At 38.5% G+C, this 13,498-nt stretch overlaps 1 protein-coding gene across 6 annotated transcripts in view; it reads right to left on the reverse strand.

Moving 5' to 3' along the window:
- CDKL5 (cyclin dependent kinase like 5) overlaps positions 1-13,498 on the reverse strand; it is a 180,944-nt gene that overhangs the window by 96,023 nt on the left and 71,423 nt on the right. Inside the window, exons 1-3 of one of the 6 annotated variants that reach the window (XM_084790457.1) lie at positions 4,604-4,836; positions 3,941-4,570; positions 945-1,073 (exon numbers count right to left, since the gene is read on the reverse strand). The exons of 4 other annotated variants lie outside the window; for them this stretch is intronic. In XM_084790457.1, the coding sequence (XP_084646583.1) occupies positions 945-1,022 (78 nt within the window). In that variant the 5' untranslated portion in view covers positions 1,023-1,073; positions 3,941-4,570; positions 4,604-4,836. Of the gene's footprint in view, positions 1-944; positions 1,074-3,940; positions 4,571-4,603; positions 4,837-13,498 lie in introns of those variants that run through there. One more of the 6 variants, XM_084790456.1, reaches the window with a different exon arrangement.

Raw genomic sequence — 13,498 nt, forward strand, 5'->3', positions numbered from 1 at the left:
CTTTAAAAGTTAGTAGTGTTCACACGTGCTGTTTTCAGTTATTCAAGAATGACTCTACCTTGGAAAAGGAAAATAAGTTGTTTGTGTCAGCAAATGAATACTTCCTACTTGCCCTTCCTACTTTGACTATGCATTGCAACTACATGGTTATGCTCTCTTTAAATATAAACTGAAGAATGTCCCGCAGGAACCACCTGATCATCAGGAGACAGGGTAGTGGCAACACTTGATGAGGAGACATGGGAAAGGGTTTGTAGATCACCTATACCACAGTAAACCTTACTCTTCTTATCTCTCACATGATTCTTAATGGTCTTAAATAAGACATAGATCAGCTCAATGATATTCAAGACAAAAGACACCAGGGAAACCACCAGCATGAAGAGGATGAAGATGTTTTTCTCTGTGGGGTGAGAGAGGAAGCAGTCCACCTGATGCGTACAAGGAGAGTGTTCACAGATGTAAATCGCACTCAGAGTAAATCCATAAATGTACCACTGGATCAGCAGGAAGGCCATCTCAAAGACAGACTTGAAGAAGAGACTGACTAGGTAGGTTGGCAGCAACCTGTCTCTCATTTTCACCTTACGACGTTCTTCACTGCCATTGTTGGGCTTCTTGACTGCGGTCTTCTCCAAGTGCATTTCCACACTGGCACCATGAAAACGAGCAACTCCAAGTTCCTTCTCCTGCTTCTTCAAGTTCTTCTGTCGAATCATATAGTACACATGTACCACATATAAGACTGTAGGCACAGAAACTAATACGATCTGTAGGACCCAGAGGCACACGTGAGAGATCGGGAAGGCTTGGTCATAGCAGATGTTTTCACAACCAGGCTGTTGAGTGTTGCAATGGAATTCTAACTGCTCGTCACTCCAGGCTGACTCGATAGCAGTCCCTAGGAGCAGGATTCGGAAAATGAAAAGGACCGTGATCCATACCTTTCCTCCAGTTGTGGAGTAGGGTTGAACCTTTTCCAGCAGCTGGACTAAGGTACTCCAGTCATTCATGGTGCCCATTCGTTGTTCTTCCACTTAAAAGGGAAGTGGGCACACCAAGTGATTGCACGCCTTGGAGGATGAAGTAAAATGAGAGTCAGTTCAAGAGCCATGCCTGCATAAAGTTTAAAAGCCTGCTGCTGTTTGGTACCTTCCTCACTCCTTCTCCTAACAAAGAAAATTGCTGACACCAGGTGAAAGCTTATGGGAGTTCATTTTCATAAGTGGTAAGTGTTCCTACTCCAGAACATATGTATCTATAATGGAATAAGTTACATAAATGGGGAAAAAGATGTATTTAAAGGTCTCCCTCATTTTAGTATAAAAAAATCTCCAAAAATAATGAGTTGATAGGTTGGCATTTTAACAATTCATACTCATACATTGATTTGATAGAGCTTTAGAAGTTGGGTCAACATTTTCTAAAGAGATAATGCTATTCATTGACTCATTAATTATTCATTGTCTACTAGGTGAAAGGTGCTGTAATAGGCATGGGCTCTTACTGGTGAGTAAAACAATATACCTAACCTGTAGAACCTACAATCAACTGGGGGAAATAGATCGTTTCAAATATGCTGGTTTGCTGGTACATGCCAGTGATGTCAAGACCTCAGAAGGCTAAAGCAGAAGGATCACTGAGAGCTCTAGGCTAGCCTGGGCTACCTACTGAGATATCCTAAGCTATAGTGTAAGGTCTTGTCTTTAATAAGTACAGCATTTTATTAAATCTATGAAATAATTGATTATTAGATAAATTGTTTCAGATAAATTCTGAAAGGAATCAAGAAATCCAATGTAATTTCAGAAATGTATGTGTGGTTCTTATCAAATGAAATCTCAGTGAACAAGTGATTATACAATAATTGTAAATTTAAATAGATGCTAAGAAGATAACAACCAGGAGGCACTGAGAATAAGGTGAGAAAGCCCCAGTCAGACTGATTGGAGATAGCCATACAAGAATTAAGAAAAGTATTGCTGAATGAGAACGAAACAGCAAAGATTTTATCAATAAAGAACTAATTATATTAAAAAGCTTAAAAGGTAGGAAGTGTAGCTGTTGAGGTGGTGGGCAGTGTAAGGGACAGAAGAGCTATGTCAGACACTATTTGGTAGCAGAGGAGCCTACGTGCAGAAATAAAGATTACACTGTGAAACTAGGGCAAGACCAAGGCCATGGAAGACATTACAAATGGTTGTCTGAGGCTTAGCAGAGTGAGTGGGAGGGCTGGCCAGATAAGAGTAGAGCAAGGGACATAGAGATCAGTAAAAGGATGGGAGATCCGTGCTAATGGCTACCAAGTGAGTTTTGATGGAAACTACATGTGAAGAGTATATCAAGAGTGATGGGGACCTGGAGAGGTGACCCAGTAGTTAGGAGAATATAATTATTCTTAAGCTTAAGATGAAAACATCCTCAGGAGGAGCACTGATACGATCCCCTAGCCTACTGAGTGTGGGTGGAAGCTGGTGTGATGCAAAATCTGAGCCTCACAGTTCTGAAAACATGCTAGTCTTTTTCCATTTCCTCCCTAGAGCCTCTATTTCTTGGTGACAAACTCCTCAAAGCAAGAGCACATTGAAGGGCTTTCTGCCTCCAATTCAGAATATAACAAATGCAGCTCACCATGAATGGGCCACAGATAATTTTTACATAACAAACAACTAATATTTTTGATTAAGTGCTTTCAATGCAGCAAGTCATCTATAAAGCAAATTTTATCTGCTGAGCTAAAATTACATTCATGATACTTAACATTTTAAATCACCTACTTCAAAAGCATTTTCCCTGAACACAGATAGACAATGTAAACAATTGAATATGATAAAACAGAAAAAAATATGTCTTAGAACATAAACACAGTAAGATGTTGTCAATTAATAATCAATTTTAAACCCACAGAAAACTAATTTATTTCTTCATTTACTTAATGGCCATTCCTCACAGTACTTTCTGTGAGAAAATAAAATTTAAAATTAACCCTAGAAAAAGGGCAAGGCTAGGGAAATTTACAGTGTGTCAATCACCGGAGACTGGTTGCAACTCTTATCCAAGGGTAAGAATGGAAGCTTCTCAAAATTAAAATGTTTAGCGCGCTATCAAATCACGAGGCTTCAAAGTACACAGAGTACCTTCTCAGCTGGATAAATGTTTTAGATGAATTGTCCTCATTGCCCAGATTATAAAAGTAGTCCTATTAAGCTAACGTCAGCAAGACCTATAGTTTATTATTAGTTCATTCCTGAAGGCTAATTGAAAAGAAGTCATTGGCGGTATAAGAATTCCATATTTATTCTCATTCATTTTTCACATTTAAACAGGCCTTTATCTCTGGAGGTTTGAAAGTGCCTTAGAAATTGAGTTATTTTTGCAAAAACAAATGGGGTAAAATAGTAAAGAAAGATCCCCAGAACGACTTTAGCATATTCTATAAAGAGTAGCTGACAATTCAAAAACAATGCTGGGAGATCAAGAGCCGTAATATTTTTAGTTAATTCAGGATACAGTTCTTAGCAATTTTCAAGAACTATATGAAGTTCTTAAGCTTTTCAAATATTTTGTTCTGAAAAAGTTCTTACTAAACATATGAAAATAGATATCTAAGATTCAAAAGGATGAAAATAACCAAGAATGAGTCATCTTCGCTAAGCAAATGGTTCACAGGAAAGTTTAAAACCCTCTTGCAGAACATTATTTTTAAACTGGACAAGATCTTTCTAATTTTAAAATATAAACGTAGGACTTCCAGTTTCAGCTCCAACACATGCAGCGCTTAGATAAATCACCATTCCCTACATTACAGCAAGAAAAAAAAAACCTAACAAATTTCAAGTCAGCAAGTTTGTTCCAACCCACTAGAGAAGTGAGGACATAAGCCTGACAGTCCCCTCTCTCTAGATGGGCAAATACATGGAGGCCCACCCAAGACACTTACCTGAGGCAGAAGGCTCTAGAGTAAAATAATAGCAATGAAAATCAATCCGGCAAATGCGAAGCGAGGCAGGAGGCCCTCCCTCTCTTGCAGATTTGCCTTCTGGGATCGCACTAGGTTCTGACTCTGAAATCTCCTCCCCTTTGTAGGGAAGGAAAAGTAAGAGCCAATAGGAATGTCTTTCTTGTTAGGCATGGTGGTGCTTGCCTTTCTTTGATGCCAGCACCTGAGAGACAGAGGCAATTTGAAGCACAAAGACCCTGTCTCAAAATAAAACAACAGAAACAGCAAAACAACAACAACAACAACAACAAAAAACACCCTCATCTTTGGGGAAGGAGAATGTAAGTATTGTTGAAATCTGCAGGGGGGAAGCTAACAGGTTTCGAACCAGTTCTTTCTTGTAACTTGGAATCTCTTGCTTCAGACTCCCAAATAGCTAGGATTAGAAGTCTGTATCATCGTGCCCAGTTCACATAAATTCAGAATGTTCTTCAATAACGAAGGCTAACACTCCCAAACAAAATGTATCAGAAATGTACATATCCTGAAAAAAAGGGACATTAATTAGCTATATAGTCCATGTGCTATTCTGGTTTTACTTGACAAAAGGAAGAGAATGAAGCAATAGCCCTAAAACTGTTTGGGAAGGATAGAGCCAAGGACTTGTGCCCAATGAAGCCCTAGGTGATACAACACTTCCCCATCTTACTCTTTCCCGCCATTTCAATGGGTTTCAGTACAGAACAGTGGATCGCCACTGAAAAGTGCTGCAAGTGAGGCAGTCTCTATTTAATGTTCTTAGGGAAAGGAAAGGACAGAAGGGTAGAAAAAACAAACAAAAGGCACTAGAGTTGTGGTTCTCAACCTGCTGGGGGTTGCATATTAGATATTTACATTATAATTCCTAACAGTAGGAAAATCACTGTTATGAAATAGCAATGAAACAGTTTTATGGTTGGCAGCTCACCACAGCATAAGGGAGTGCATTAAAAAGGTTGCGGCATTAAAAATGCTTGCGGGGAGGGGGGAGCGCTGGAGAGATGGCTCAGAGGTTGAGAGCACTGCCTGCTCTTCCAGAGGTCCTGAGTTCAATTCCCAGCAACCATATGGTGGCTCACAATTATCTATAATGAGATCTGGTGCCCTCTTCTGGCATGCAGGTATACATGCAGGTAGAACATTGTATACATAATAAATAAATAAATCTAACAAACAGACAAACAAACAAACAACAAGCTTGAGGACCACTGCAGTAGAGGAACAATTGTTGAAGGCTGTAGCAACTAAACTTGTAGCATTCGAAATGGGCTAGTGAGGTGACATAGCTTAGCAAGCAAGGGTGCTTGCTGCCAACCTTGAGAACCTGAGTTAAATTCCCAGAACTCATATGCTGGAAGGAAGAACTAATGTCTGCAAATTGTCCTCTGACTCCAACATGTGCAGTCACACACTTGCATGCATGCACACATGCAAAATGAATGAATGAATGAATGAATGAATGAATGAAAAACTTAATGGCTCAGTTCCTGGCTGAGGAACATAAAACCTTTTGCTAAAGGCCTAGTTATTTCCATTTGCATCACCCAATATACCATATCCAGGAGGCATATACACAATAATGCAAGGCATGCAAAGGGGCAAGAAAACTATCTGATTAGACAAAAGTAGTAACAGAGCCAAATGAAGATAAGTCACAGACTTGAGTACAGAAGGAATTTAAAATAACTACAAATAAACCAGCCATTATGGTTCTTGCTTGTAGTCCTAGCACTCAGAACAGTGATGCAGGTGGCCCACCAACGCTACATAGAAAGACACTATGTCAAACAAAAACAAAATTATGGTTAATGTACTAAAAACACAAATTATGCCTTTATTACCAGCACTAAAGTGGGAAAGATAGACATATTGATCTCTGAGTTTGAGGCAAGCCAGAGATACACATTAAGTAAACAATTTATCAAAATTGAAAGCATTTGTGCAGCAAAAACATTAACAAGAATATGAAAGGGCCATCTACAGAATGAGAGAAAATACTTGCAAATCACATACCTGATGAGAAATTTGTACTCCAACTCAACCACACCAACATAAAACAACTCAATTTAAAAATGGGCAAAAGAGTTGAAGGGATAGTTCCCTAAACATGATATGCAAATGGCTGGACAGATGGCTGAGTGGTTAAGAGTACTTGTTGTGCAACCATAAGGACCAGAGTTCCAATCTCTATAACCATGGAAGAAACAGGCATTCCTACAAAAGCTTATTAATACTCCATCTCTGGGGGAGACAGACACAGGAGGCTCACTGGGGCTTGCTGGCTTCCAGCCTAGCTAAGACACAAGCCCCAAATTCAGGAGGGGATTCTGCCTCAAAGAAACAAGTAGAGAATGAATGATTAAAGAGGATGCTTATACTCAATAAACCTCCCAAAATTGTTTGTTTCTATTTTTTATACAGAGAGGTGTAGATAGATGTTTTAAGTTGATAATGAGGAGATATGATAGATATTGATTTACATTAAAACGTTAGACTCACCAAGATAGGAAAAATATTTTCTTTAAGACTGCAAAATAAAAATAGCCAAAACAATATGAATGTAACATATATACATGTGTGTATATAATTTCATATTGGTTTGTGGTTAATTTTGTTTTAGGTAGTATATTGTATATATGTGCAATAATATAAATACACCTCTAAAAGATAACTAATAAAAGTCAAATTCTGAAATAAAAAAAAAAAAAAGAGGATGCTTAATGCCTTCTTCAGGCTTCCATGTGTCTATATGCATGAACACCTGCATGTGTACACATACACATGTACAAACACACACAGACATGCATACTTCACACACACACACACAGAAATAAATCAGCATAAATATTTTTAAAGAAAAAGAAGATATACAAATGGCCAGTAAGTGCACATAAAGATGTTTATCATAACCAGTCCTAGGGAAGTATAAATCAAACAATGATATTTTACATCCACTGAGATGGCTAAAATGTTTAAAAAGGGAAATAAGGTGAAGATCTGGAAAAACTGGAGCCTGTGTACATTGCTAGTAAGAATATAGAGTGGTGCTGCTGCTATGGAAACCAGTAAGGCAGTTTCTCAGAAAAGTTAAACATAGAATTTCCATAAGATAATCTTTCCATCCTAGGTATCCACCCTACAGAACTGAAAACCGAAATCCAATACTTGCACATGAATGCTCATAGCAGCACTATTCACAATAATCAAAAGGTAGATACAGCCAGGCATCCATCCACTAAAAATATATAAGCCAAACATGATAATGCAAGCAATATATCAAAATGCCATTCAGGCTAGATGAAGAATGGAACATTGATACAGAGTACAATGTGGATGAAGCTCAAAAAAACTTTATGTTAAGCAAAGAAAAGCAAATTAAAAAGTCAAGTCATACAATTTCACCTATCAAATATTCAGAATATCTAAATCCATAGGTACAGAAAGCAAATCCAGATGCCAGGAAGAGAGTTAAAATGGGGAGTTTACACTTATAAAATGTGGAGTTTTCTTTTGGGGAATAGAAAAATACTTTGAAATCTGAAAGACAGTGAACGTACTCAATGTCACTGAAATGTGCATTTGAAAATGGTTAATTACATAATGTGAATTTTATATTAATGGGGAGGGGCAAAAATATGTCTTAACTACCACTGCTATGAAGAATCAACTTGAATGGGTCTTAGGACATTAAACTATTTAAGCTTCAGTTTCCCTCACTAAAAGAACAATTTTTTTTTTTAAATTAAAGTTAGGAGGTAAAACAGCTAACACAATACATGGATGAGAGACTTTGAGTGGAAGTTATTGTTATGTCCTATTAATATATTTATTTCTACTTGACTTAAACAAGAAAGGCATTCAATTGTTTTTCTCAAAAAATTTTATTCTTCATGTTGTGAGAATGTCCTTTTTTTTTAAGTCGAAGACTGTGTTCATCGTTCTCAAGGAGAGTGCATTGTGCTTTGTTCATCTTTGCGTGGAACAACAGCCATTCAAACCGTTGATTAGACAAGCATGAATAGTTATTATGTTTCTGCATGCTAGATTCCCAGAACATTCTACTTCTTTGCTTGATGACTAATATAGGGAGGGAAGAGGTAACTATACACAACTACCCATATAATCATTTAAAGAATTTACCCAAAATCAAATAAAAGGAAAAGATATTTTCAGTAGATATCCCCAACCTTATTAACTTTAATTCCTTAGGCTAAAAGAAACAGAAAACTGAGATTGTTGGTTTATTGAGACCACTATACTATTCCACCATATTCTCCTAGTTAGGGTTTGCTTAACTACAGAAATAAGCAAATTTCTTTGTGAATGCCAGATGCTAAGTACTTCAGGCTTCATGGGTCATATAATGAAAATACACAGCTCATTAACTGTATCACCCAAAGCATCCACAGAAATAACACACATGAATGACTATGGCTGTGTTCCAACAAAACTTTATTTAAGAAATAGATTGTAGGCCTGATTTGGCCCATATGTAGTAGTTTGCAAATCCCAGACTATATCCTCAGGATAATTTTTCTTACCCATCCTAATATGGTGCCTTTAAATTTAAAGTAAATGACCAGGGCCTATGGTCAAGTTTGTAGTGTGCCATCTGAGTCCTACAACCCATGCTATTATTACTACAAGGATTCTAGGCCCCCAGAGTTTGTGAAAGAGTTTCTCATTACACCATTCTCATTCATGATGTCATCAGCTAATGGTGCTGCTTCCTAATTCTAGTCTCAACATTGTTGTAGTTGTTTTAAGCAGTACTGGGAAATACTGTAATTTTTTATGGTTTTATTTTTGACAAGAGTGTTTCATAAGCAGGCTTAAATGAGAATTTAGCAAGAAAAAGGTCTTCACACTATCCTTTCAATTGCCATCTTCTATTAGATTCATATTGACCTCCTTAACGATATTTAAGCTCCCTAACAATGGAAAATGTAACCTTACATGTGTCGATTTAGCTAGGCTGAACTTAGTTTCCCAAAAGAATTAATTCTTGTAATGAGAATTTTATTTTCTTAAAAAAAAAAATAAACCCAGTTGTGTTATGTGAATATGTTTTTGTCTTAATCCCAGGTGTGGGATATGGGGCTGCTTCAGGTTGTCCACAGCTGCTTCACAGCAGGTGACTATGATTTATTTACTGCTCTCCTACAAGAATGTGTGGTTTTGCCAGTTGCAGATAGTTTCTTTGAGTGTGTGACATTTGGAATTCTAGTAACTTTCCAGAGGGGATAAATGCCAGAGCTACAAGAGGGGATGAGGGGCTCAGAAGGGAGGCTGCTGCTTCCCCCTGCTGCTCCTGGTTGCTCTTATTTTGATTTGATGAGAAGAAGCCAGAGATATCCTTACAACAAAGACTGGACTTGCCCCTAGGACCCCAACATCCTTAATCAGCAGGAAGTACTTTAAAGAGGTCTATGTCCCCTTTCCTCTCTAACCTTCTTTCTCCCCTTCCTAGTGTTTGGGGTTGGAAAGGATTGGGGTGGAGAAGGGTGGTAGATATAAGAACCAAATTAAATAGTTAAAAAAAAACCCACACCTACAAATTCTTATTGAATTTAGAAGAACTGATACTTTTGTTTTGTTTTGTTTTTGTTTGTTTGGGTTTTTTGGTTTTGTTTTGGTTTTGTTTTGTTTGTTTTTTGTTTTTTGCTTTTTGTTTTTGGAGACAGGATTTCCTTGTGTATCCCTGGCTGTCCAGGAACTCTGTAGACCAGGCTAGGCTTGAACTCCAGAGATTCACCTGCCTCTGCCTCCCAAGAGCTGGGATTAAAGGCATGGTCACCACACACAGCTTGAAATTATTCATTTTAAGAAGAGAGAAAAAAGAATGTTCTTGTCTTTGAACTAATTATGTCATGATTTGCATTAAAAGGAACTTAAAACTCACCCTAGAAGTGCCTAATAAATAACAACATTGAGTTAAATGAAACTGAGTAAAGAGGTGGGACAGAAAAGCTGAACTTGGTCCCTAACAAGGAATCCAAGATGTTCCTGATCATTTGAATGTGGTAAACTGGAAAAAGCAGCCTGGGGAACAAATCCTCTACAGAGGGTGGAAGGATGTTTTAGAAACTGAGTCAGGGACAGGCATGGTGTTGCAGGCCTTAATACCAGCACTTGAGAGGCAGGAACAGGCAGAGGCCAGCCTGGTCAAGTTCCAGGCCAGTCAGGACTAAATGCAAGTTTGTAGCTAAGAAAAAGAAAGGAAAGGAGGAACAGAAGGGAAAAATAAAAAGATAAAGCAAGAAAAAAAAGAATGAGGCAAACTCTTCAGTGTAGACAGAGCTTAAGGGGACTTCTAATAAGTATATATTTACCCTAGTAACTAAGAAACAAACGTAAAACCAAATCTAGATGAGGACGATGAACATTAAAGCAACCAGGAAGCAAGAAAAGGTCCAATCCTTCTAGTTACCTAAAGAAGCCATATCATCCTAGAAAATAAGACACACTTCTTTGTTGGTATAGGAATATGGGTAGTTTTTCCTAGCAATAGATTAACAGATGGGCTTGGCTGCTCATGTCTGTAATTCTCATAAATCAGAGACTGGAGCAGAAAGAACACCACAAGTTCCAGCATAGTGAGCTCCAGTATATTACATTGTTACAAAAATAAATAAGTAAAGACTAGCAGATTCTGAAATACAACACGTAACTACAGAGACGTAAGAATTTAATGAAAGACTTGCAGTATTTCAAAAAATTAATTGGATCACCAACAACAACAAAAACAGGTCAAGAGCAGAAATCAAGTGAACTAGTGGTTCCATATGAGTGCCTCTTTAAAAAAGGACAAAAGATGTTTTTCTTTATTAATGATTCCTATTATCTTTGTTCCAAGCCTGAAGTCCAGTAACATCTCATTAATCTCCACAACCTGCAGTAAATTTAGGAGAATCATTTAAGAGAATAAATCTTTTAAAATGAAGTATGATGAAAAGTGCAAAATTATTTCAAGCTTTCTTATAATCTTTATTAAAACCCTAAGCTTCTCTGTTATTTTAAGTAATAAAAATTTATACACAAACGGGAACTTTGATATTTATTTAAATAAAAAAGAAAGCAAGGATGGAGAAAATAATAAAAAAACTTCTATTCTACTTGACTCCATCATCTCTTCCTCTTTTTTATTATTATAATTTATTCACATTATATCTGGATTGTAATCTCCTCCCTCTTATCTTCCTGTTCCTACCTCCCCTAGCCCCTGGCTCCAATCTATTCCACTCCCCTAGACCTCTGATAAGTGGGGTCCTCCTTCCATACCATCTGACCACAGCCTATCAGGTCTCATCTTGATAGCCTGTATCCCTTTCCTCTGTGTTCGCACAGGGCCTCTTCGACAAGGGGCAGTGATCAAATCCCAGGCACCAGAGACTGTGTCAAGATAGTCCCCCATTCCTCCCACCTCTTCCCCATATGGGGAACGAGCTACACCCAAACAGGGGGCCCAAGTCCTCTGCTTGCACTGTCCTTGATTGGTACATCACTCTGTGTAGGCCCTGTTGCGTCCAGCTCCATCAGCCTTGGTATTCTCCTTGTAGTGCTCCTGACAACCTCCCTTCCACGCCCTATTTCTGCCATATAACTTGCAGCTCTTTCCCCCAAGTGCAGCTGCAAGTCCCAGTATCTGTTCTGATCCCCTGCTGGGTGGGGTATCTCAGAGGACATCGATGCTGGGCTAATATCACTTATAAGTGAGTATATACTATGTGGACATTTGCTCAATTATGTTCATAGCAGCATTATTCATAATAGCCAATATCTGGAAACAACCAAGACGTCCCTCAATCAAAGAATGGATAAAGAAACTCTGGTACATTTACACACTAGAATACTTTTCAGCTAGCAAAAACAAGGAAATCTTGAAATCTGCAGGCAAATAGGTGGAACCAGGGACTATTATCCTGAGTGGGGCAACCCAGACCCAGAAAGACACACATGGTATATCTCTTTCATGTTTGTTTTAAAATTGTAATTCACTAAAAAGTAAAAGAAATAGATTTTCTATATTTAATGTGGTTTTAAAAACAAGTTAGGTAGGCCGGGCATGGTGGCACACGCCTTTAATGCCAGCACTTGGGAGGCAGAGGCAGTTCGAGGCCAGCCTGGTCTACAAAGCAAGTCCAGGACAACCAAGGCTACACAGAGAAACCCTGTCTCAAAACAACAACAACAACAAAAAACAAAAACAAAAACAAAACAAAACACCAACCAAATAAACAACTCAGCCAGGCATGGTGTGGCACATCTTTACTCCCAGCACGTACTTGGAGGCAGAGGCAGGAGGTTCTCTGTGAGCTTGAGGCCATCCTGGTCTACATAGTAAGTTGAAGAATAGCCAGGGCTACACAGAGAAACCCTGTCTCAAAACAAAACCAAACAAATAGAAAAAAGAAATGTTAGTTTCATTTCATAGAAAATACTGAATGATTTTAGGTGGCAGTTGTTTGCTCAAAGCATAAAAAAGTATAAAATTGGTGATTGGTCACTGGCTTTCCCTCAAATATTTCCTTAATACAGTTTGATGTTTAAAAAGCCCACAAATTGCCTTGTTTTATTTTGTTTTGAGGAAAGGCAAAAGGAATCATGGTATATGCTCCTGTCAGGCGTGATAGCTCATATCTGAATCCTACCCCTTGGAAGGATGAAGTAGGATTGCTACATCTTTAGGGTCAACTTAAGCTACACAGTGAATTCTAGGACACTCGGCACTATAGTATGAGTCACTAGCTCAAAAAGAAGAAAGAAGCAGCGCACAGTGGCACAGGTCTTTAATCCCAGCACTCAGGGAGGGAGAGGCAGGTTGATCTCTGTGAGTTTGAGGCCAGCCTATTCTATAAAGCAAGTCAAGGACAGCCAAGGCTACAAAGAGAAATCCTGTCTGGAAAAAAGAAGAAAAAGAAAGAAAGAAAAAGTAAAGAAGGAAGGGAGGGGGATGGAAGGGAAGCAAAGCGAAGAGAAAGACAAACAGAAAGGTGAAAAAACTAGAAGAAAGAAAGAAAGAAAGAAAGAAAGAAAGAAAGAAAGAAAGGAAAAAAGAAAAAAAACTATGCTGCTAACAATGAAATCTGGTCAGCCAAGATGGCTCAAGCCAGTACTCAGGTGGCTAAGACAGGAGGACCAAGGCTAGCCTGGGTTTCATAGTGAGTTTCAGGAAGCCTAGATTACATACATTATGAAGACACACACTATCTTGGGGTTTCTATTGCTCTGAAGAGACACCACAACCAAAGCAACTCTTATAAAGAAAAAACATTTAATTGGGGCTGGCTTACAGGTTCTGAGTTTCAGTCCATTGTCCTCATGGCAGGAAGCATGGTGGCATGCAGGCAGACATAAAAGAGGGTAGCTGAGAGTTCTACACCCAGATCCCCAGGCAGCAAGAAGAGAGAGATACTGGGCCTGGCTTGAACATCTGAGACTTTAAAGCCTACCCCCAGTAACAGAATTCCTTCAAAGAGCCACGTCTACTCCAACAAGGCCCCATCTCTTAATAGTGCC

The sequence above is a fragment of the Acomys minous genome (genome assembly GCF_964271855.1).
Source record: "Acomys minous genome assembly, chromosome: 7".
In the NCBI taxonomy this organism is placed as follows: Eukaryota; Metazoa; Chordata; class Mammalia; order Rodentia; family Muridae; genus Acomys; species Acomys minous.